Source organism: Onthophagus taurus, chromosome 2, assembly GCF_036711975.1.
Source record: "Onthophagus taurus isolate NC chromosome 2, IU_Otau_3.0, whole genome shotgun sequence".
Classification (NCBI taxonomy): Eukaryota; Metazoa; Arthropoda; class Insecta; order Coleoptera; family Scarabaeidae; genus Onthophagus; species Onthophagus taurus.
In genome coordinates, this window is record NC_091967.1 from 10,736,713 (window position 1) to 10,760,402 (window position 23,690).

Consider the following 23,690-nt stretch of genomic DNA (forward strand, 5'->3'; position numbering starts at 1 on the left):
TTAATGAATATACTTTGCTATCCAAGCTGGCAGCCCCGGAGAACACCGAATTAGCCCTTGGGGCGACAAACGTTACCAGCACAAGGAATCAAGGAACTTTAACTGGTAAGTAAAAAATTAAAAATCACTTTTATCCAACAAACAATATTTTATTATTTAATTAAATAATATTATTTAATTTTTGTGGTAATTTTATAGTTACATTTGATAAGTATATTCGATTTACTAATGAAATTTGAAAACGTGACAAAACTCACCGCTTCATAATCATAAATTGTATTTATACATTTTATTATTTCTACATTAATTTGTTAACGTAAATTTTCAATTGGAAAGAATAATAATGAAATCTATTTAATTCTAAGATTTCACCTACTTATATATAAATTATGCTAAAAAAATTGGTAATTAAACGTATATTCTAACCTAACATACAATCAACTTACAAACGAATTTCACAATAATGAACTATCTTATCTCGTTTAATAACGGTTTTTTAACTCGACGCTTTCTCATTTTTTGTTTCATGTGTTTCGTATTTGCTATTATTATTTTAAAAATATTAATAGAAAGTTGTGATTAGGTTTTAAAAACAAATTTTTAATAAATATTGTTGATATTTGTTTGTAAAGTTTATAAGTAAGCTTAAATGAAGGTTAACTCTAAGCTTTTTCTATTTATATCTGACCCTAAGCGTAGAGGTGCTTCAAAACAAGGTAGACATTCCGAGAAGTCGCTTTATAACGTTCGTTAAATGGGCTTGGCTTCAATCAAAATCGATTCTTTTTACCATTTAGTTTTCGAGCTTACAGTTTGCATGGAAACTTGTTCGAGTTAAGAAATGATTCTGAAAGTTGTGCGGTATTTACGATCGGTACACTTGTAATATTTTGAGTTTGCGGGATTACGTGATTTTTATAATACGTCAGTGGAGTGTATAATATAAGACATCATTATTCGATTTAAATTAGAATTTGTATTGAAATGTGTATTAACAACAGTCTGTTTTATTTATTTTTCAAAAAAAAATTTTTTTTACTGTTTGTTGAACGCCTCTGAGCAAATAAAACTCCCATTAAAAAATTGGAAATTAAATAAGTTGGGAAAAAATATTATTTTAGCTCGAACTGTTACTATGACCTATACAGGCTGTTTTACGCAAGTAGTTTTTACTTTTTTGGGTTCTAGTCTACTCCCACATCTTTGAAATACAAGCTGAAGGGTTTGTATATGCCTAAAATGCTTACAAGAGGATTGTCATTTCCGCACTGCAGTTTTGCGTTATTTTTAATTACAACTTTTTTTTTAATAAGCACGCTTCGTTAAATCTGTATTTCTAAGACATACATCACGCTAGACAGATAAAAATCAGCGCAGTATCGATGTATTTTAAGCAGATTTTCAAAAAATGTATTTAGAATTGGAACAACCTCAAAAATATTAAATAGAAGAATTTTTAACTCTTATAATTGTAAAGTTTCTCCCAACAATCGTGTAATTTCTATTTTCCCATAATTTGGTGAAACTTGCTCAACTATTTTACGATTATATCCAAAATAAATCCTGAATAATACTGTCTTTGCTGGCTGTTTATTTGAAAGTAACTTCCTGCTGACTATACTTTGTTCTATAAACTCTTCAAGTTGATTCAATTGCAAAGAAGTAACTTTTGACTGAGGTGATCATAACATTCTGTTGTCTAGATTCCACCTTAAAAGATAAATATCACCATCATTATATTTTTCAAGTTCGCACTTCTCCAGATTTTGAATGACGTCTTAATTTGTTCGGGGTCTTTTCTTTTGTTGATGCCTGGATGAGGGAGGCGACCCCTCGCCCTCCCAACGTTTAGAGCAGATCTAGATCCTTAGTGAACCTTAGTATTGCTCCAAAGCCTTGTTCGTTTATGTCGGTAGATTCAAACCTTTCCAAAAATTTGTGTCTTATGCGATCCTTGGCGACGCAGTCACACAAAATATGTTCAGCAGTCTCTGACTTATCGTTGCTAAGTCGACAAGTTTGGTCATCAGCTTGTCTCAGTTTAGGGAACATTTGCTGAGACATAAAATCTGTTTGGTTTTCTTTTGCGACGGAGTTATCATACTCTTCGTCTGTCTGTGAGTCTTCCCATGTGGTAATCACCTGTTTTAAGTGGCTTATTGTCTGCCTTTTTCATAGTGTAATTTCATTACCCTATGGTACAATACTTCAAAGTAACTGGAAAAAAGGAACTTTCACAAATCAGTTTTCCTCTGTCTCTTGTTTAAAGGCTGGCATAGTTGAGCCGAGTCTGTATTAAATCTAAACCGTGTACTTCAAAGGTTCGACTCAAATTTTTCAGAAAATAATACAACCTTCTTCACCCTGGTATTCAATAACTAAATGTTTGTAATATATTTATATTGGAGGTTTAAATGTAATGCTTTGTCAATGGGAAAGTATAAAATCACCTCAAGTGGTTCCGAGAAATTCTATATACAACAACAATATATTATGTTACGTTATTATTACAACGCATTCATGGAGTTTTAAAATAATCAGAGCATACAAATTGGTGTTTTAAATAAACAATAAACACTATTCGTTTTATTAAATTGTTTGTCTATACAAGATCCGTTATCATAGAATATTTAACACCAATAACAATTGATAAAACGGAAACATTATATTAAAATTCCCGTGATATCACCGTTACTTTGATTTCATTCATTCATAAAAAAATATAAACAGTTTCGCTTTAAATTAATTACTTAACGAAAAAGCTTTAACTGTTTCCTTTTTTAAAAAGAACAAACTTTCGTTCGTTCTTCATTCTGTTCGATCGTTCGTTCAGTCGGTTTTAAAACGTTATCCAACGCGTTACCAACAAGCACAAGAAGCTCTATTCTGTTTGGTTGATGTTGTTGGATCGCTGCCAAGAAATCTAATCGGCAAACAGTTTGAGTCGGATCAACAAAAGCTTTAAAATTTGTGTTAAGTGAATAGAACTAAACGGATCGGAAGGGAGGGACGATCTTAAAGAAGACGTAGGCGTTTTATTTTTTGGGAACGCTTCTCTTTGTCACGTGCTGCGTCCGTTTGGAGGAGAAGCTAATAATATCGTTTTTAGAGAGAAGGTACGGTGCGGTCGATGGATGGTAGTGTTGGAATAGGTGCCGACGGCGACGACGTCGACGTCGCGAAATGAACGGTACTGCCTCCACCGCAAACGCCGCGTCCGACGACGCCACCGGAAGGAGGCTTCGCGTTCGACGCGCGAAATCCGTTTATTATTTGGATAAGGAGTTTGCCAACAAAAAACGGGAGGTGCTTAGTGCTTGGAATCAGGGTATGAATGGATGAAATGGTTTCTTTTCTATTTATTTATATTAATTCTTTATACTTTAAAATAATTTGATTACCAGAAAGTCGCAATGATTCGAAAAAGTTAAAATCATTAGTATTCACCTAAATCTGCCTAAAAACTAGATAAAAATAATTTGGAGATTAAGTTTAATGTTTTAATTTTCTGCGTAGAAGAACGTATTCACATCAAATCTGTTTCTAATTTTTAAATTTATTAGATTAATCACGATTATGATAAAATTATTATTAGGTTTTTATCAGAACACACCTTATTTTTTATTTCCTAGATTAGGCTATAAGTACTTATTAACTTAAAATATGTTATTTTAAGATTAATATTACTTATTATAACGGAAAAGAGTTCAATAAAACGTTCTTTCTAACACTATACTTATATAGACTCGTGAATTAATTATTCGCACGTGAATTAATCGATTAGTATTCGAAGTGTGATGGCAAGGCGTCCGCAATTAATTCTACGTTAGGTAACGTACATACGCAATTTGTGACTCTTGGCTATGGTTGAAAACGTTCTTTTAAAATTAGCCGATTACCTCACTTCATATTCCCAAAACAAAACAAAAATAATGTTTGTTATATATACTTAAATCGTTCATTTGGAGGTGTTTGGTTGGTTGTTTATGGAGTTGTTATAACACATTATTAGTTAGGGGAAGAAATTATGTGTACTTCTTTTAAACCTTGGGAATAACGGTTGTAATACAACTACACCATAATATCTCACAGTTTCATTTAAATACAGTCCATTGTTTAACAATCTCTCGTAAAATTACTTGATTACGTTAAAAGGTACGTTTCTGAATATTCATGAGAAAAGCTTTTTCCGCAATTTAACAATGTCGAAACACACTGTTAGATACTTGGATAAAAATTTTCTTATTAATTATCTTAAAATTAAAACATAAATTATTTTGTTTATTATTTTTCCAAATTAAAAGGTTTATTTTTTATATTAATCTTTGATTTAAACGTCTTAATTTTTAAGATTAATTTCAATTGTATCTGAAAGATTATGTTAAAACTTCAGGATTATTATATTTAATAAGAATGAACATTGATCACAGGCCACGACGAAATCTAATCTAAAATTTGAAGTTTTAAAAATGATTTTTTTTCGTGGTTTAATTAATTATGTTGTCACGCAGAGTGATTTTCATATAATTGATCAATTTAATTTGTCTAAAAAGAATTAATTAACGAGAAACGAGGAACCTTGCCACTTTTTCAACGTAATATGTAAGAAATGTGGTTGATGTTTAGAATTTATATAAACTTAATTAATCTTTCATGCCGTAACGGAAAGATTTCCCGTGAAATGTTTCAATACGTACTTAAAAGGTGTATTAAAGAAACTTTCTTGAATGTTATTGTGAATAAATTTAGTTTGTCTTGCAATTCTTATAATTATGTATAACTAATGAAAATTGGAAATCTGTAGAAAATTGTTTTAATTTGAAAATATTGTTTCTTTAATGAATTGCTGCAACAAAAATAATACAGACTTTTTCAAGTTTAAAATAGGGTAAATTAGACAAATATTGCATAAACATGTCAAGTCAAACCTTGGATGTGAATGAGTATCAAACAAGATGTTTTAACACCAACCTTGTTAACAAAATGTTTCCCTATACTGGGTGGTGAATTTATCTTGTAGATAAACTAGAATGGATAGATTGTCTGCTATTATTATTTTTCTTTAATGCAAGAAAAAGATCAGCATATCTTCAAACCTAAAGACCTTGTAGACCAATTTATAAGGTCATCATATCCATCTATAGCGATACTTCCACTTAATATGAGTAATCGTGAGTAATAAGCTAGATATCTTTCATGTTAAAGCCACATTGATCGTTTCAGCGGTAAAAACAGATCTTCTAACAGCAGTGACAATTTCTTATCCAGAAAAAAAGAGCAAAATTAATTGTATTAATTAATAAGTGTGACATCGCCGGCTTTGTTAGATTATGCATTTATAATGGTCTTGAATTGAAACAGTCTTCGATTTAATTCAAGGGCAAAATTGTGCAAACTGTTCACTTTCTTTCAGGTACGTTGCTCACTTCAGTAAATGTCGTACTATTGTCGCTGAACATATGAGAACAAAATCCATTCTTGATATAAATGTACGCGCTGCAGCTAGAATTGCCACAGTAATCAGCGCGCAGAAGTATAACAATGTATACACTTTATGACCTCTGCTTTTTGTCGTTCTTAGCTTTCAATATGCAACTTACACCTATCTAATGTAGTTTAAATTTGAGTCTTTCTATCCAGACCGAACTAAATGACTTTTGCTAATTGACGAGTTGCCTTTCTTGAAAGGTCATTCTGGTTGATTTTCTTTTGTAGTGTCGGGTGAAATAAACAATATTTTGACAGCGTTCACCAAATACTGTAGCCTTATGCTTATTAGAGAAGATTTCTTTCTAGTCCAGTAGATAAGCAACACTTATGAGTTGCTCAGTGTTTTGTAGTTATTAATTTTGCTGACACCGACTTTGTAAGGGATTCCCTAGACAAGTTATTCAAGGTTATATTCAACTTGTTAAGAGGTTTGCCTACTATCTTAAACATTCATCTCCCATTATCAATCTGCTTTATCTTCATAAAGTGTCCTTGCAGTATTGCTCTTCCATTTATGTCTCTCCCTTCTCTTTCCATTACAAAATTTGTCTAAATAGTATCTTTTCTCTTTGCTTAGTATCTTGTTTCTCTTTCCGGTTTGTGTTCAATTTTCTTATGTTTCTTCTCTTTTTTATCCGATCTCTTCTTTTCTTTCCAGTTTCTGTTCAATATTTTTCATATATCTATATTATCACTCTTTTCAGTAGATTTTTTTGGATTTTAGTATTACTTTCGGCATGTTTGAATAATTTTAGTTTTTTCATGTTGGGCGAGCTGCTGTAGTATTCTTACAGTATGATACGGCGCACATCTGGCACCATACGTAATTACGTAACCATGTTTAAGCGAAACTTTTATGCAGGTTTCCTTAACCTGAAAAGAATTCTTTGATATAAAACACCTTGCAGAGATCATTTAAAAAATTCTATGATTAATATCGTGTTAGTAACTCCATCTATTATAATTTTAATACAATAAAATACAAACAACTTTACTTGTTTCTCAAACAGATGTCGTTTCTACATTTAAATTTAATTTTTAAAATTAAAAAATGATAAGATTAAATCTTATCTAAAATGAACAATTTCTTAAATGGAATTTTCTAAGATAATAATAATAATGCGATTATCACCCTTGTTAATGCATGTTTCAAATTTTTAACAATAGCAACTTACATTCTTATCTAGGTCCACCGAAATGTAATTAAATGTAGAAACTACTTTTTTTACTAAACACCGTTTTGAACCGTCCCAGTTTAAAATTGACCTTACTCACTGCGTTGTTGTGTCGCAAATTGTAACAACATCCTAATTTAAAGTTTATTTTTATTAAAGTGTATTCGTGCTGTTGTTACGTGTCGATTACATTTATAGACTTTGGCTCGTGCTTCAAATCTAAAGGACCATTGAACCGTATAAACCGCATAAAAATTGTTGCTTTTTTAAATCAATTTGTATCATTTACATTTGTTTAAATTTCGGGTCTTCAACGTCAACGACCTTCGATAGGTGTGTATACGCGATCACTTTCACTCGATTTTTTTTCGATTCTTTTCATCAACACGAAGAAGAGGCTGTTGAACCATTTTTTTCATCCTCTTCCTTTCTTTTTTCCATTTAGAGAGAAGGTGTGAGAAAAAACTTGGGAGTTAATTAGTTTTAAGTAAAAGCTAATTTAAAATTACAAAAGTTATCAATGCTTTTACAATGACCTAATAACGTGATTCGTTTTTTATTTGTAACGAGTGATTCATTCTTTTTTCTTTCGATTGGAAGATAACGTCGTATTTAAATTTAGAGTTTTGGGATCCGTTCTACTTGGTTGGGCTAGGAAATGATTTTTTTGTCTTAGTTCTTTTCCCTTTTTTGAGTTAGCACCTATTGTTATGTAGGCGTCTTAATACATGTCAAAGAGGAGCTTTTGTTCCGTCAATCATCTTTTAATTAGAAGAATTATTAGAGAACTTATTTGAAAGGAAACAATAAATATAAAATAGATGAAAGTACAAATTATATAATTAGGTAATTTCTTTTTAATTTTATTTGTGTTAAAATCTTTTCATGAATTTCTTTATCTTTCTTTTCTATATTTCTTCCTCCACCTCTTTCATTTCTCCTTCCAATTTTCCGGACCTTTCTTCAGCAACCTTCCAGTTCTTGAAGCCAGACCAAACTACACCGGTAGTCGTTCACCTGGTTTCGCTTACTCGATACCGCGTTTCTTGTCAGTTTTCTTCAACATTCGCTCTCGATATCCATCCGAGTGCGCGATCGATCCCTTTTGCTGCAAATAAATTAATTTTATTCAAAAATTTTTGAATTGTTGTCAAGCATAATAAGTATTTCGCTTATTTAAAAATAATTTCAAGTTGTCTTCAACGAATTTGCCAATCAACTCAGGTCAGTTATTTTTGAATGAATGATACACGGTGGTGGTTAAGTAACATAGAATGATGTCAATGGGTTAATTTTAAATGTAACCTTTTTTCTAAATAGGTTTCTTTATTTTTGGGGTTCGAAAAGAAATTTTTTAACTTAAAAAAAAAAAATATTCAGATTAAGTCATGGTCTAATAAGTTTTTAGATAATAAATTAATTAATCTTTGATGATTATAATTCAAATAACCTCGTTTAAAATTGGGGAATCCACCTTATTTTTTTTTTATTTCTTTAATCCATAAACCTACATTGCTTTAAAAAGTTATGTGTCCCTCATAAGTGTTACACAACTCTTTCTCAAAAGAAAGCTCATCTCCTGGTTCAAGTGTATCATCTCGAATCAAGTTCAATATAAATTGAGATGGTGACCTGTTCGTTTTTATGACAGTTAAATGATTTGTAATTTACGATGTAGTAAAATAAAACAATTTATTTTTGCTTGATTATGTAATATTATAAAGCAATTATTTAAACGATTTTACTAAAAAGGCACTCCAAACATTTTAAAGTAAACCTTTTTAAATAATTTTGTGATAAATATAAAATTAACGATACACTAATTAACAATTTAGCTTTGTGATATATTCTAAGTTAGAAACCGTGTTCTTTTTATTTTAAAAAATTTTCATGTAAGGGAAATTTAACATAAGGCTTCTAAGAAAATAAGAGGAGTTATAGTGTTATTATAATAAGTATTGCTTTTACTTGAAACTATCTCACGATTCGATTACAGTAAAGCCAATTTACATTTTTCTTGATCATTTATTCTCGTGACATATGCTCGAGATTATACTTAAGTAAGAAAATTATTCTGTTTTCACTATGATTAGTATAATGATAATACACTGCATTAACAAATTAAAATTGTTTCCAATTAAAACTATAACGAAGGTTCAAAAACGAAAGGTTTATTTCCCACAAAGTAGATAAAAGTACTATTATAAGGTGAAGAAGTCGTGACTAAGTCTTGCTTTAAATGTCAATTATTTTTACTAACTTCATTGAAAGTTTGAAAAAAAAAATGGTAACAACAACACTCCTCCAAGAAGGAATTACATAAATATTTTCATTCCCACCACACCCACCGTAAGATTAAATGCAAATTATATAAATAAACGAGGTATTAAATTTAAATACGATTAAAAACATTTTCCCGTGAAGATTAAAAGCTCGCCATTGCAAATTAAACGTTTCATCCTGATTTAATTTATTAACAATTTCCTTTCCCATCTCCACCTACACCTTAATAAATAGCTAAAAGTGAATGTTAAGTTAAAGCTTTTCAAATGAAAGATTGATGTCCCAAATACACCTTTTTCTATGTTTTTTTTATAAATCTTTAAAAAAATAGTTATCTGTGTGGTTATAGAAAGGCGTAGAAAATCCAATTCGAATTCGAGAGTCATTCTTCTTCGTGATCTCAACTGCAGGTCAAAGAGAATGGCGTGTCTTAAGTACTGATATCTTTGTAGAATTATCTATCAATAGAGTGTGTGCAATGGTTAATAGGAACGGATGGATGAGAGGTCTGTTGGTCTATTTCTAGTAACAGTGCCTGACCTAGAAATATTCGGAACGCTGTATGCACCCGCGGTTACGTAATCTAACGTATGAATTTTAATTGTGGAATGTTGAGGTTGAATTATTTTCGTTGTAGATCAGTTAGGTTCATTCGATTATACTTACTTAATCTCTATTTATTATATCTAAATTAAATTATATCTATTTGTAAATAAGAAAGTTATTTTTTATTAACAATGAAGAATGATGATTTATTATTTACAATGAAGAAATATGAGGTTAAATCCACCCCATACCAACCCAAAGTTATATCATCACTCCTGTTATTTAAGCACTAATTAAGGTTACATTGTTTTTCTTCTTCGAGAACATGCTATAATGGATAGGTTCTTGTTGAATACATTTCCAAATTATCAACTCTGTGCATCTTCTTCCCACCTGATTATTGCAGCTTATACATTGTGTAGATATTTGCCTAATTTTTTATATTTTCATTATAAGAAACTTTGTAAGATTTTCTTTTGACCTTGTATGATTTCTAATTCTTAATTCAGTTATCTTTAACGTAAAAGTTTTATGTCAGTCTCTGATTATTCCTCAGACTAATTAGTTCCTCAAAGTTCACACTTGCAAATTGCATAAATAGGTTTGATATGCTTAACGCAATTTTCAAAAAATAGTTCCCAAATCTCTTTTCTCTCTTCATTTGCCTTCTTTTTGTCCTTAATAAAGTTTTTATGTCCTAAATTCCAAAAATATTTTATCATGATGTTTCATGTTAAGAATTTAGTTCCGGGTAAACTTTTAAAGTTTTATTCAATAATTATATTTTAATTTTTATTTAACTAAAACGCAAATGCACTATGTATCTTTTCTACGTCATATTCTCATAACTGAGAAGTTTTGATAGCATGTTTAGGAGGATTTGTTTTACTTTATTTCTCTATAACTGGCGATCTTATGCTTTTCGAAAGTCCTGGTCCAGTCAGGTTGGCGACCTTCCCTTGGTCTTCTGCCTTTTACTTTTCCTTCCCCTATTAATTTTTTTTGGTTATCTCCATCTGTTCTGATTATATGCATAAAATATACGTAGCCAGTCTGTCTTTGATCTCGAGCTCTTTCAGTATAGATATGTTATTGCGTTGTCTGTCCAAGAAATACGCCTAATCCTTTCTCTCTCGGATTCTTTGATAGTCCAGGATTCTTTATAGTAGCAAATCATTTTAAATATTAAATTTTAAACATGCCGTCTTTCACGTATATCGATTTTATTTTTGATCGGATAATGATGTTGATATATCCGACATTATCTGCTCTACATTATCGGTGCTTGTTAACATATCTAAATTCATTTAAGATTTTCTAGTCATTTAAATTTGACTGTTGGATAAACCAATTTTATGGCAGCGATAAACTCTGCAAGGACAACCTCATTTATAAATTAGTGTTGTGTTCCTTTTCATTTATCTATACAGTTATCTCTACTATATTACCTTTAATAATCAAGATTATGATTAGTTTTCTTAGAAACTCTTATGTTTTAAATAATTTTTATACCAGATTAAAGTCGCCACATTATCTTGCGGGAAGTCAATCAACAATAATCCAACTATGAAATTAAACTTAATTAAAAGAAGCAGTCTTATAATTAAATTAAATAGGTTACTAAATTAAAAAAAATAACATAAACTACAATTTTATGAATGATTTCTATTAGCCCAAATATTTGCTTCCTCTTATCTATTGTTACGTGCCAGTTATAAACACGTACAGTACTAAATATAAAACGGTTTAATCCGTCCACTCAATATTATTCTTTTTTGGCATATTGCGCAAATATAAAACAATAACAAAAAAATACGCCGATAACATTTTTGTAGCCCAAAGATAAAATTAAAACCGATATTTACCTGGATTGAAATCATTAAAACTGGTATATTACGGTTATTTCACTTTAGCATTACCGGTGGGTTTGGTTTTCCTCGATAATTTGAGTTTTAAAGTTTCCTGTAATCGCGTTTTTGTTATAATCACATTTCCGGTATTTTCTTGTGCCCCCGACTCTCCAACGAGTACTTTTTCGATCCATCTAGGTCAGGTTTACGATATCGATCGAATCCAAGTAGGGTAAAAGGTACACGCCATCGTAAAAAGCGCCAGTTTTAACCTGTAAACCGGTACGTTTTGAAGCTATTTTAGTCTTCATAACGATTTCTCTTCTTTTTAAATAGTTATATATAACAAACTATACGAGAGATAATTGAGAAGTTTTAACTGATGTTATTAATGTATTTGAGTGAGGAAATTGATTACATTATTAATTAAGCAAAAATATTGATTTTGTTTTCTTATTTATTTCTAGAACTTTGTAGTGGAGAATCGTTACCTGAAGTAGAAATCATCAGTTTGCTCGAGGAACAAATTCCTCGTTACAAACTCAGGGCTGACACTCTTACAAAATTTGGTGGTAAGTTTTTTTAAATTTAATTTTTAATATAAAAATGTTTTTTAATTTTTGAAATACTTGTATAGAATCATATTCTGTAAGGTTAAATAGGTTCAAAGCGAGTCCATAAACCTTGCGTAACCAGTCTCTTTATTGCTTCAACACTGGATCAAAATAGGAAAGGACGACGTCGTAAAACGCATTTCCGTTTTCACTGTCACGAACAGAAATGAAAAACCGGTCTAAAAAGACACGCTTCTTAGATTTTCAAAATATTTTGTATTAAGTCCGCGATTTAGTTTTTGATATATTCATTTTTATTACCTTCCCTAGATAAAGTTATTACGTTTTCTTTAAAAATGAATGATATCACCATTAGATTAATTTGTTTGCGTTTTGTCAAAACAATTTTATCTCCAATATGAGTTTTCTTATCAATTTTACTAAAAATATATAAAACACTTGTTGATTTGCGGTGTATTGTTTCTTTTTTTATTTTGAACCAGAAATAAATACATTTTTTGATACGACTCTTTTTTACTTGTGAAAATACTTGTTTATCTTCAAGCATTTTATTTTGCAAAACTGCTGCAATTTTAGTTTGAGGAACATTTTTGTGTATTGCTTAAAATTAACAACGATAGTTTTTGCTGTGCTTATGGTTTGATAAGAAAACCATACTGATTATTTTTATTACTATTTGACTAATAAATCGTTTCGAGAAAACCGGGAGCGATTGTTTAGAACTGAACCTGATTTGCAAAATGCAGAAGTAAGATTCCTAATAAGAAACGACGATAGTAGCTTCGGAAGTATGCGAAAAATTCTCAAGAAAACGAACTTTCTTTAATTTTAGATTTTAAAACTGGTATATCTTTTAATGAACTAGAATGACTAGTTATTATAATCTCTACTTTACAACCTATAAACCTAGCAGTTGAAACATTATGTTAGTTTATACATAGTAAACGTGATATCCATGTTAAAATTTATTCAGCGGCGTGGTTGCCTGTAGTTATGGCACAGAATAGCCAGAAAGTACGACGATGTCGGTTACTTTGATGTTGGAGGAACCGCATTTTTTGACCTCGATTTAAATTCCGCTATCTTTAAGAAAGGAACCCAACGATCTGGTATCGACGTTGCTAGGTCGATGGCAATGTTCGTCGATCGATACCTCCAGTGTCCTTTCTGGTTATTCTGTGGTTATGATCCAAGCTGTTCCCTAAGGCCGTACAATTTCATCTTATTGGCAATAACGGCAGTGCAGTGACTTGGTATATAGTTCCTCATTGATATGCCTGTCAATTTTTGCCTTTCCTTTAGCCTTGCAAACAGTTTTAGGAAACCAAAGCTTTCCATTGAATTTCGGTCAAGACTTTGATCTGATCATGCCAGAAGCTTCACTTTGTTCTACTCAACCCAGTTCTTTGTGAAATGGAAAGCTGTAGCTGCAAAACCCAATGCCTTCCCATATTTCATTGGGAAGAACAACTACTTAACAGTTCTATAAACATTATTGATTGGTGTTCTTACGTCTGGCTATCATCACGTGGTTTAGTGATCACCTTACATGGATAAACATAGTCTGTGATAATTGTTCCCTGTAGGAATGCGGGGAACTTTGGCTCAATGCCACGGTCGGGATGAATAATTACAAGATGAACGGACTTGGTTGATTGTTTATGGTCAAAATCGTATACACCTTGAGCTAATTGGAAATGGACTTAAAACACAATGATGACAGCTTAAGTGTTAATGGCGATTCTTTATAAATATGGAACATTCAAGATTTTTATGTCGTTTTATTAGAAAATCTTGCTGCGAAAAGTACTAAATATGCACTGTAATTAGTATGGTAATACTTTTAATTCGCGTTCTTGTAATTAATGGAAGGGATTTAGTGCTCGATGGATCTTTCCAGAGACTAAGTTTTATTGGAAACGAATAATCAAGATTTCGAAATTAATTTCAAGACTATCAGATTGGAAGTTATCAAATTAGTTTTAATTTTTTGCTATTGTATTTATCTATGTTTTGTTATAGCCTACTGTTTTGTTTGATTTTACATGTTATTAATATAAATTTTTAGATAACATTATCAATAGATCAATCCAATTATATGAGCAAATACACAGTAATAAATTATGTAGAATTATCAATGAATAAAATTATTATTTTTTTAAGTGTGATTAAAAGGACACTTTTAATTAAAACTACCGAAATAATAAAATAAAATTTCTATCCACGTCATTCCTCGTGCGCATTTTATCTATTTAAAAACAAACTCCTTTTATTTAACACCTTTATAACTAAAACCGCAAATACACCTCGTCTTAGCGTTTTTATTATTATCATTCACTATGGTCTACCGTTTTAACCTTGTACGCGATTCGTACAAAAATAATAAAAATGTTTTGTATCTCACACACTTTGCGTAACCATTCTTCGCGTTTTTAATTTAATTGTAAAGATCGTTGGGATGCAATCGGGGTTTAATTCTCGACACTTTACAACATAAAGTGTTTAAAAATATGAAATATATATTATTTTAAGAATGGTGTGTTATGGTCTGTGTTTCAGGATACGAAAATCAAGATTGGTTTATACCTTCACCAGCTTTACCACTCGAAGAGGCCGATTTGAAATTATCCCCGGATCAAATCCGAGAAACTCTCAACTATTTTCGTAAGTCTTTTGAATATGTATGAAGTTGTCAGAATATTCACATTAATTAAATTTGCTGCATCACGCTTTAACCTTCACAAATGTATAAAGTAAATATTTTTAAAATAGTAAGTAATTAATTATTCTAAATCTAAAAAAGAACTGAAATGAAACGCATGCGCATACAAATATTACAAATTCTGAAAAGGATTACTACAAAAAAATTTTGAAACCGTAGCAATTCCCCTTAAGTATTCCCATTTCTTTATTTCTTTCTTTTAAATTTTTTGTACTCTCATTAAAATAATTCCCTTTGGATAATTCACCATCGATTTTCAACCATGTGAAAACGCCGTTGACGAGGGCGTCACCTAAAGGCGACGCATGCGAAATAAGCAGAGACGTTTCCAACAACGAATAACCTCAAATATTTTTCAATTTACCAACGCCAAAATAGTTACTCTTGTTTTTTGATCGGTGCGTTTGTAAGAACAAAGAAAGGTTGGTTAGAAAGCAGCTTAAATCGCTTCTTTTATTGCTTAGTTTTACATTCAAAATGCACTTTTTCAAGATTATGCACTACCACTTATGTATGTTTAATGCGTCTATATAAATATAATTTTGTTGCGTAATTTCGGTGCTTTTTTTACTCGATAAAGGAATGGTAACGTCGCAGTGTTTCTAAACTAAAAATAAATTGTTGATTTTTTTGGGAGTGTTATTGTGTACTATATACCATCCCATTTATTATACAGGGTGTTAATTACAAATCAAATTTTTAATAGGTTTGGTTGAGTTTATTTGAAATTTTGAGTTTATTCATTAATTATTAAGACAATTTGTTTGTTTAATCCATATTTTTTAAGAATATACTAAAACCTCGATATAACCAAATACTTTTAAGTCATACCATTAATATTATCTATTTAGAAATATTTAAATATAAATGTTAGCGCTCATCAATGATGACAACTTGGGGGGGTATTCCCCAAGTTGTCGATGTATAAATCACGGACGGTAGTTTTACTTGTTATTCAGCGCCAGGTTGTTGTATATTTTTTATTGAACTAACACTAGACTAGACCTAGAAGTAGAAACTACTGTTAGTTCTAATGCTAGTGTTAGTTCTAGTTTTAGTTGTTATTCAGCGTTAGTTTGTTGTATATTTTTTATATAACTAAAACTAGATCTAGAATGTTTCCGACACTCCTTTCCGCGTATTAATCCGTTATATCGAGATTTTACTTTATACATCTTTAAAATCTTGTCGTTTCATTAATAATTATTTAGATATTTGATTAACATTATAATGAGTGTCATGAAATAGAGTCGACAATTTCCAATAAAAGAAAATAGGATAATAACTGACCGCAAACCAATTTAGATTTGTACTTAACGAGATATCTTAATTTTATTATTCCAGTAAATAACTTGTAGCAAAACCGTTGTGAACAGTTAAACGTTGATAGCAAACGAGTTATTCGCAATTCCTTATACTCGATGATTTTCCTTCAAGCTACAAACGGATTCCTTTCCACTATCTCAATAATTTATCATTGTCCCTCTACTATTTAAACGTTGCTTTTATATACCGTATATTTTACCGTTCATTTGCTTATTTAATCAAAGAAAAACAATTTTCTTTCCGCATTCTAAACGAAATATTTAGAGTATTGTTAATAATATAAGAATAAATTCGTAAAAGTCGAAATTTCTCTTTTCACGTATTAACCACGTGTTTAATTAAAAAAATTTCTAGATGACAATAATAAAATCTATCTAATCAACTTTTGTTATCTTTATCGTTAATATCCTGTATTTCTGGTTTAAAATTGAAATATGCCGCGCGAAAAAGATTAGTTGGTTTTGTGTTTTGGCGACCCGAACACCTTTATTTTCCCTCAACATCTCATTTCCTTATTTCCTCATAACCCCTATTCTTATTACTCTTGTTTCTTTGTAGTTCTATGTAGTAACCGCGTGAGCCAAATGACCAGCACCTACGATGATATAGAAGCGGTAACTAGGCTTCTTGAAGAAAAAGAGAAAGATCTGGAGTTGACCGCTAGAATCGGCAAGGAATTGCTCCAACAGAATAGTAAATTAGAGAATACGATTGCATCGCTGGAAAATGAATTGCGGGTCGCCAACGAAAAGAACACCCAACTCACCCATGAAAATAATAAGAAAACGGAACTCATTCAAATACTCAGCAATGATATGGACGATGCGTCTTCGTTTGAAAACATTTCTGGCCTAGGAAAAATTAATTTGGATTTTTTACAAAAGCATGCAGGTGAGTTCATAGAAGATAAGTTTTTTCTTATTTCGTCGATGACACATCGAAGGATTAAACGATTTGTTACAAACGTAATCTTTTAATTAGAAAATACGCAAAAGTTAAAATTTAAATAAAATTTGTCAAACATTTTTAATAAATATAGAAACTATAATCATATTTCCACTCAAAACAAACTTGTATAATTGTTGAATCATTTTAAATTTAATTTGCTCTTAATCTATTTCTCGGGTTTAATTCGTTTAATTATAAAAGAAACCCATTAAGCGGTTAATCTAATAATTATTAAACATATTTAGAAACAATCGTATACAGTTATTCGTAATTGCTAATTTATGTTGGATTGAATCTCTCATGTGATGTGCTCACACGTGAACTAGAAACCGTTTGCTGTAGAAAAAAAGAACAAGGAATGCCACGAAACTTGTACAATAGGAAACGAATTAGATTTACTTCCGCATCTCTCACAATGAAAATTGTTCTTTTATATTATTTTTTTATCAAGTTATAAATTTTGAAGGATATTTACTTTTATGTAGAAATTTTTGTTTATTAATCGATAAGATCTTCTATCTAAAGATATTTATTGTTTTGCGATTATTTCCGTAGGGGTTTATTCGTTTTATTATAGGTATTATCTTTGTTTATACATCTTTCTATGTGGCAAAGTAAATTTTTCACGTTTTCTAAAAAATTTAATAGCATCTTCGATTTACTGTTCTACATTATTTGCCCGGCATTTGCTCCTCTAGTAGGATTTACTAGCTTTAAAATGATTGTGATTATATCTTAAAGATTGTAAAATTGCGATATAGCGACATGTTTACTTCCGCTATATTTGTCATATTATGACAAAATCCTTAAGGTAAGTTCCATAGCTCTACTTCTGATGTTATTACAGCTATCACCATTCTTCTGGAATTTAAAAAATACAGTTAAAGTTAGTGACGTTTATCAATTTATCTTCGGAAACATGGAATAAAACTGTTTGCAACAGTGCAGACAAACCCAATTGTTAGATTAATACCTAATCTCATTTCAAACTGTTTATGAGCTGTTATGTTTCCTCTTTGTCTAAATGTTGTACGTCTATTAAATGTAAATCTTTATCTATCGGTTAGCTGAACTGTTTTAGTAAAGTATTAGCTGAAAAATTACAAAGGAAATTTAGTATGCATTCAACAGCTGATGTAATATTACGATTTTTTTTGCCGGGGATTAGTAATCCTAGTCGTGCAAAAAGAGGAAGAGACAGAGTCTATCCAATGACACATTAATTCCCGAATGAGTATTGAACCACTTGTAATAGCCTCAACTCTAGCGATTTTAGTCAAGAGGAGTTCTTTAGTGCTTCTCAACACCATCGGGACAAACCGCATGATGGCTTTATTAGCTGTAATATGTTTCATTTTTATTTTTCCGAATTGATACTTAGGTTAGAATAAGTTTGAAAAAGTTGCTGATGCAACCTCTTCAGTTAACTAAACAGTTTAATACACGGTTTTGGACTGCAGAAATTAAGTGATTTGTTTGTTGCTTAGGGAAAGCTCTGCTTGTCAAGTTGACAAATAAATTGAGACAATCATTTGTTATATCAAATCACCACTTCGATACCGTTCCAAAATATTTTTATATGTTTTCGTATTTGAGTATCTGGAAAGATATCCAGATAACAAATGATAAAGCAAGCTATTGCGACCTAATTGTAAGATTCAGTTTGCAACTTATCCACTCAATCAAACATCTTTCAAAAAACAAATTTATAAAAGGAAAATAATTTGTCCATTTATAATTTTGAAATGCAATCTAATATGTATAAATTATGTATTAAAGTACTAATTTTTTATTTTTAGCTTCATTGGCGGAAGAGAACAAAGTCCTTAAACATGAATGTCAACGATTAAGCGAATTCACAACCGATGCAGAGGCTCAAGAACAACGTTTATTAATGGATATCACCGGACAACTCGGTAAGAATTGGTCAAATTTAACGTTGAGCCTTATTTACATAAATTACGTTTTAATATTTACGCTGCATACAAAAAACAACTTTGTTTGTCTAGAAACGGATTAGACGTTTCGTTTAATTATAGACTAAAAATTTAGAAATAGAACGAAAACAGTTTTAAAGAACAAAATTCGAATCCTCCTTATTTAAATAAGAGATAACGTCAAACGGAGATAAATCAAAAAGTTATCTCACAACACCGGTGAAGATAACAAACGTAACGTTTATAGTCTGGTTAAAATAGTCATATGACTCCTTTATTATAATAGTTAAGTTTGAACTTCGTAACCACGCGTTTATTTGCAAAACAACCTTTAGACTACATAGAATAATGGTTTAAAAGACTCATTACACTAAATTGTTTTAATCTTTTCGTTAAGTTTCTTTTATTAAATAAACATTCTCTAAAGTTTTATTTTGGTGTAGCTTGTGCGAATTCAAGCATGACTTTTCTTGAGGACGAATTGGATAGGGTTAAAGAAGAAAACCGGCTTCAACACGAACAGATTTTAGCTCTTACCGCAAAATTACAAGATACAGAATTAAAATTGCACAAGGTAAGATTTCAATCAATTATCAATTATTTTTATATTTCATTAACCTTAACCTTCAAATAAACAACAAAGATAAGATTGATTTATGATGTTATTCATACATAACATTTACATGAATTTAATTCTTTTTTATTCCTTTTTGGTGTAGTTTATGACCGAAAACGATGAAATGAACAGTTTACTTCAAATAACCAAAGATAATCAGGGCAGTATCGCAATTGAATTGGCAGAGTTTAAAGCGCGTTATTACGAAGTGGAAGCTTTATTACGCGACGCTCAAGAACAACTTCGAAAATTGAGGAAGAAGCAAATGCCGGTTGCTCGTAGCGCTTTATTCTCTTCATTGGGTACCTCGCAAGCGCCATTTGATAGTTTACAAAACGAACTTGCTATGTCGATGCATTCTGAATACAGTATGGATTCAGGAATATCAAATGATAACTTGTAAGGTTATTTTTACAAATGTTGTTATTTAATTAAAAATATTTTTGTTTTTTTTAGGCCGCAATATAAACGTGTTTTTGATACAGTTCGTTGCGCCTCACAAAGTTCGTTGAGTAGCGGCGATAGTTTGGCAAGTTTGAATAATTTCGGCAGCAGCGGAATCGGAGGTTTTGTAACCAGCTCTGGTACGATGTTTGGATCGAGGATGGCCTCACATATGCAAGGAACCAACAACCGACGATCAACCGGTTCTATTTACAGCAGCAGTTCTTTGGGTTATCCAAGTTTGGATTCTACGGGGCAGTCGGACAACGAATCTTTCCACACCGATTCTGATTCAGATGGTTATCCGTAAGAAAATATTTTATTTCGTTTACATCAAAAATAATTTTATAATTTTTCTAAATTAGAGCCGCCCCGCAAAAGGGAATACCTGGTGCTCCAGGTGCTGCTGATTTAGAAGCTGCTTTGAAACGGTTAACGCCAGGAGAAGTACTTCAACGTCGGGCGAATTTACAATGTGGTCATCATACTTATGGAGGGTAGGTTTTATTGTGTGAAATCACTTTTAGTTCTTGAGATATACTGTCTTAAACTCAATCGGAATTTCTAGTGATTTTTAAGTTTTCTTAGGTTTTATTAAAAAAATTATGGAAAATTCGAATCGTTGGAAAATTGTTATGGAATTTGCACTAAATATCAGCAAAAGTATCAGTTTTTCAATGAAAAGGTCCGTTTTGCAAAATCACTTTTAGTTATTGAGATATACTGTCTTAAACTCAATCGCAATTTTTAGTAATTTTTAAGTTCTCTTAGGTTTTATTAAAAAAATCATGGAAAATTCGAATCGTTGGAAAATTTTTATGGAATTTGCACTAAATATCAACAAAAGTATTAGTTTGTCAATAAAAATAATAAATAGGTCCGTTTTGCAAAATCACTTTTAGTTATTGAGATATACTGTCTTAAACTCAATCGCAATTTCTAGTAATTTTTAAGTTCTCTTAGGTTTTATTTAAAAAAATCATGGAAAATTCGAATCGTTGGAAAATTGGTATGGAATTAACACTAAATATCAACAAAAGTATCAGTTTTTCATTGAAAAGGTCTGTTTTGCAAAATCACTTTTAATTCTTGAGATATACTGTCTTAAACTCAATCGCAATTTCTAGTAATTTTTAAGTTCTCTTAGGTTTTATTAAAAAAATCATGGAAAATTCGAATCGTTGGAAAATTTTTATGGAATTTGCACTAAATATCAACAAAAGTATCAGTTTTTCATTGAAAAGGTTTTGCAAAATCACTTTTAATTCTTGAGATATGCTCTAAGATTTCTTAAGATATCGAAAGTAGCTTAATTTTTTAATCGTTTTTAATCGTTTTGTTTATTTTTAGTTATGAAGGAACCGATACTTTCCTTCCATACGGTTGCAGAACACCAGATAGCTTAATGTCAACTGGTTCCTACACATACCAACCCTGGAAACTCCCTGAAAAACTTCAAATTGTAAAACCATTAGAAGGTTCCCAATCGCTTCATCAATGGTCTCAATTAGCACAACCAACATTAAGCGGTTTATTAGAGGAACGTCCAGGAGTGAAAATTAAGGGTGGTAAAGAGTTGGAAGACATCGGTTTGGAGCAGTATGGTCTTAGCGACCTTGAGGAAGATGAAGAATATGGGAATCCCGGGAAGGGTTTCGACACGTCCGCGCCAACTTACACGTTAACGAACAGTACCGTCATGCATCCGGATGATGGTACTACAACGACTTTCGTGACGCCCAGTAACCGGGCGAGTCGGGTGGCTTCCGTTTGTTCGAGTATACAGAATTCGCCGCCTCAAACGCCGAATGGTGTGTTGAGTAGAAGGAATTCTTGTAGTACGTTCAGTACGACGCTTGGATTGGCGAAAATGCTCAATGAAAGAGGTGGGTCTAATTAATTTTGATTATAAAAAAGTTTTGATTAAAATCTTTATTTTAGGAATAAAAGCTGTGACACCTTCCGCTTATAATACACCATCCGGCGTGAATAGCTTTACACCGACGGCCACCCCTTGTAACAGTCCCGACGGAAGTCCGTGTTCTTCGCGTTCTCGATCTCCGGAACCATACTACGAATCGTTTAGTCTTCCACAACTCTTATTAAGTTCGATGCCAGAATTTGTACAGCAAACTATTGGTGGGACAAAAAAGAAATTACCGCCACATTCGAAGACATCCGCTGCACGACAAAAAAGATCCAAACAAAAAGAAGTAAGATTTTAGTAATTAAACATTATCTTTTATAGTTGTAATAATTATTTTAGAATTAGAATATTGAAAAAAAAATTGTTGTTCCAGACTTTAGTGAATAAAATAGAACGTATAGGCATTAGTACTATGCTAGTAAATCCAGGTAACCTCACCATTTCCGCCGGATTATACGCTAGACCCTCGCTGACCAGCCCCATGGCTCAACTCACCTGTTTACTTCCCAGTCAAAGCACAGAGAATCTCAAGAATGTTACAACTGGTAAACCGCCTTTACCACCATCTTCCGTTTCCAAACACAACATTAAATCACCTTCAACACCAACAGAAAGCAAAAAAAGTAATTAATTGTTTAATTATTTAAGTAATAATATTTTATATTTTTTTTAATTTAAAATTTAATTTTTTTGTAGTTAAATCGTCATTAAATAGTGGTGTTTTGGGAGTTCCTGGACGTCCAGGAAGTGATTCATTAGCAAAACGACTTGAACAATTAAATAATCGGAAACAAAGAAGAGTTCAAGGAATGACCCGACCCGATTTAGGAACAGTTTCGACGAAAAATTCACCCCAAATTGAACAACAACAGCAGCAACACCAAACGTCGACGACTTTGGGTACGTTGAGTACGTTGCTTTTTGGTCGAAAAGGCGGTTTGTTTTAAATTGTTGTTGAATTGTATATAAGTTAAATTAACGAGTTAAACAAGTAGGTACTTAAAATTGAAAAAAAAAAAAGATGAAAAGAAGATGATGTCATTGTGATTAAAACCAGTATTTCTTATTATGGAAAAGTGGCACAAGGAGTTAATTTTTTTTTATTAGATGAACTTTGTTTAAGATGGAAAAAAAATATGGATAATTTTTGATTTTGTTGAAATTATCTTTTATTTTTTAATATCTTAAATCTGTTTTATTTAATTAATTAACAATTTTTAATTAATTGAGAATAAAACGATTTCTAATTTATTATTTTTGTTTGTATTAAAGTGCCATAAAATATGCAATACCATAATAAAATCGAAAAAATATCGCCCAATCCAACTTAACTTATATTTAAACAAAAAATAATGGGTATTGGATAAGAAAAATATAATAATGTGATTTTAAAAGAAACATTTTTTGTTGATGTTTTTAGAAACCTTTTATTTTACCCTCTTGTATTTCTTTTACGTATTTAGTTTGTTTTGTTCCTTTAATTTGTACGTTTTTGTGAGAATATACTCATGTTTATATATCGAAATCATAATCCTGTGTTTTAACAGTATCTATTAGTATTTACTAAAAAAGAATGGAAAATTTAAATTACCTAGTATTTTCGATGGTGGTATTCAGCGGATTGTAAGCTATGTTTTATTTTAAAAAAATATGTATTTAATAAAAGAGAGTAAAAAAATACGTAGCGCGGTGCATTTCAATATTAATTAGATTTTGTGTTATCTGTATTATGGTTTCTTGTAGTATATTAAATAAATAAATAAATTCAAAATTAAAAAGTTGTTTTTTTATTTTAGATTTTTGGAATGCTTAGTTTCCCATGGTCGAAAAAAGAACAAATTTAGGAGCGAC

General features: G+C 31.0%; 1 protein-coding gene across 4 annotated transcripts; it reads left to right on the top strand.

The window, feature by feature from the left end:
• Positions 1-23,617, top strand: LOC111426831 (trafficking kinesin-binding protein milt). 4 transcript variants are annotated; one of them, XM_023061626.2, is made up of 13 exons: positions 1-105; positions 11,812-11,916; positions 14,479-14,583; positions 16,526-16,858; positions 18,715-18,831; positions 19,296-19,426; positions 19,572-19,867; positions 19,925-20,218; positions 20,278-20,409; positions 21,263-21,798; positions 21,854-22,125; positions 22,213-22,462; positions 22,536-23,617. In XM_023061626.2, the coding sequence occupies exons 4-13, from the start codon at positions 16,552-16,554 to the stop codon at positions 22,784-22,786; spliced, it is 2,586 nt and encodes an 861-aa protein (XP_022917394.2). In that variant the 5' UTR covers positions 1-105; positions 11,812-11,916; positions 14,479-14,583; positions 16,526-16,551; the 3' UTR covers positions 22,787-23,617. The 4 variants fall into 4 exon arrangements, with proteins under 4 accessions (XP_022917394.2, XP_022917392.2, XP_022917396.2 ...); XM_023061624.2 differs by lacking the exon at positions 1-105 and adding an exon at positions 2,657-3,328; XM_023061628.2 differs by lacking the exon at positions 1-105 and adding an exon at positions 7,731-7,889.
• Positions 23,618-23,690: the final 73 nt, after the last annotated feature.